This window comes from Meleagris gallopavo, chromosome 18 (assembly GCF_000146605.3).
Source record: "Meleagris gallopavo isolate NT-WF06-2002-E0010 breed Aviagen turkey brand Nicholas breeding stock chromosome 18, Turkey_5.1, whole genome shotgun sequence".
In the NCBI taxonomy this organism is placed as follows: Eukaryota; Metazoa; Chordata; class Aves; order Galliformes; family Phasianidae; genus Meleagris; species Meleagris gallopavo.
The window spans coordinates 70,941-71,272 of record NC_015028.2 but is presented as its reverse complement, the minus strand read 5'-3'; the positions used below and the strand labels follow the sequence as shown (position 1 = coordinate 71,272).

At 65.1% G+C, this 332-nt stretch overlaps 1 protein-coding gene across 1 annotated transcript in view; it reads right to left on the bottom strand.

Annotated features, from left to right (window-relative positions):
- Positions 1-332, bottom strand: part of LOC104913631 (class I histocompatibility antigen, F10 alpha chain) — a 2,790-nt gene that overhangs the window by 1,837 nt on the left and 621 nt on the right. The window contains exon 2 of the mRNA XM_010720646.2: positions 7-276. Within this exon, the coding sequence (XP_010718948.1) occupies positions 7-276 (270 nt within the window). The remainder of the gene's footprint in view (positions 1-6; positions 277-332) is intronic.

The window sequence follows — 332 nt, the reverse complement described above, 5'->3', positions numbered from 1 at the left end:
GCTCACCGCCGCTCTGGTTGAAGCGTTCCTGCAGTATGCCCAGGCTCACGCGGTAAACCTGCTCAGTTCTCTGTAAGATCTGAGTGCATCTCTCCCAGTATTCGGGATCCACAGCTCCAGGTGCCTTCACCCACTCGGTGTGGGGCACGTACCTCCGCGCGGTGCTGTCATAGTGCACGAAGATCTCGCCGTCCACGTACCCCACAGACACGAACCAGGGCAGCCCGGTGCCGGGATCCGTCATCGCGGTGTCGAAGTACCGCAGGGAGTGTGGCTCTGCGGGGCCGGAGCGCAGTGGGGCCGTGAGCCGCGGGCGGGAGTCCCACGGGCAC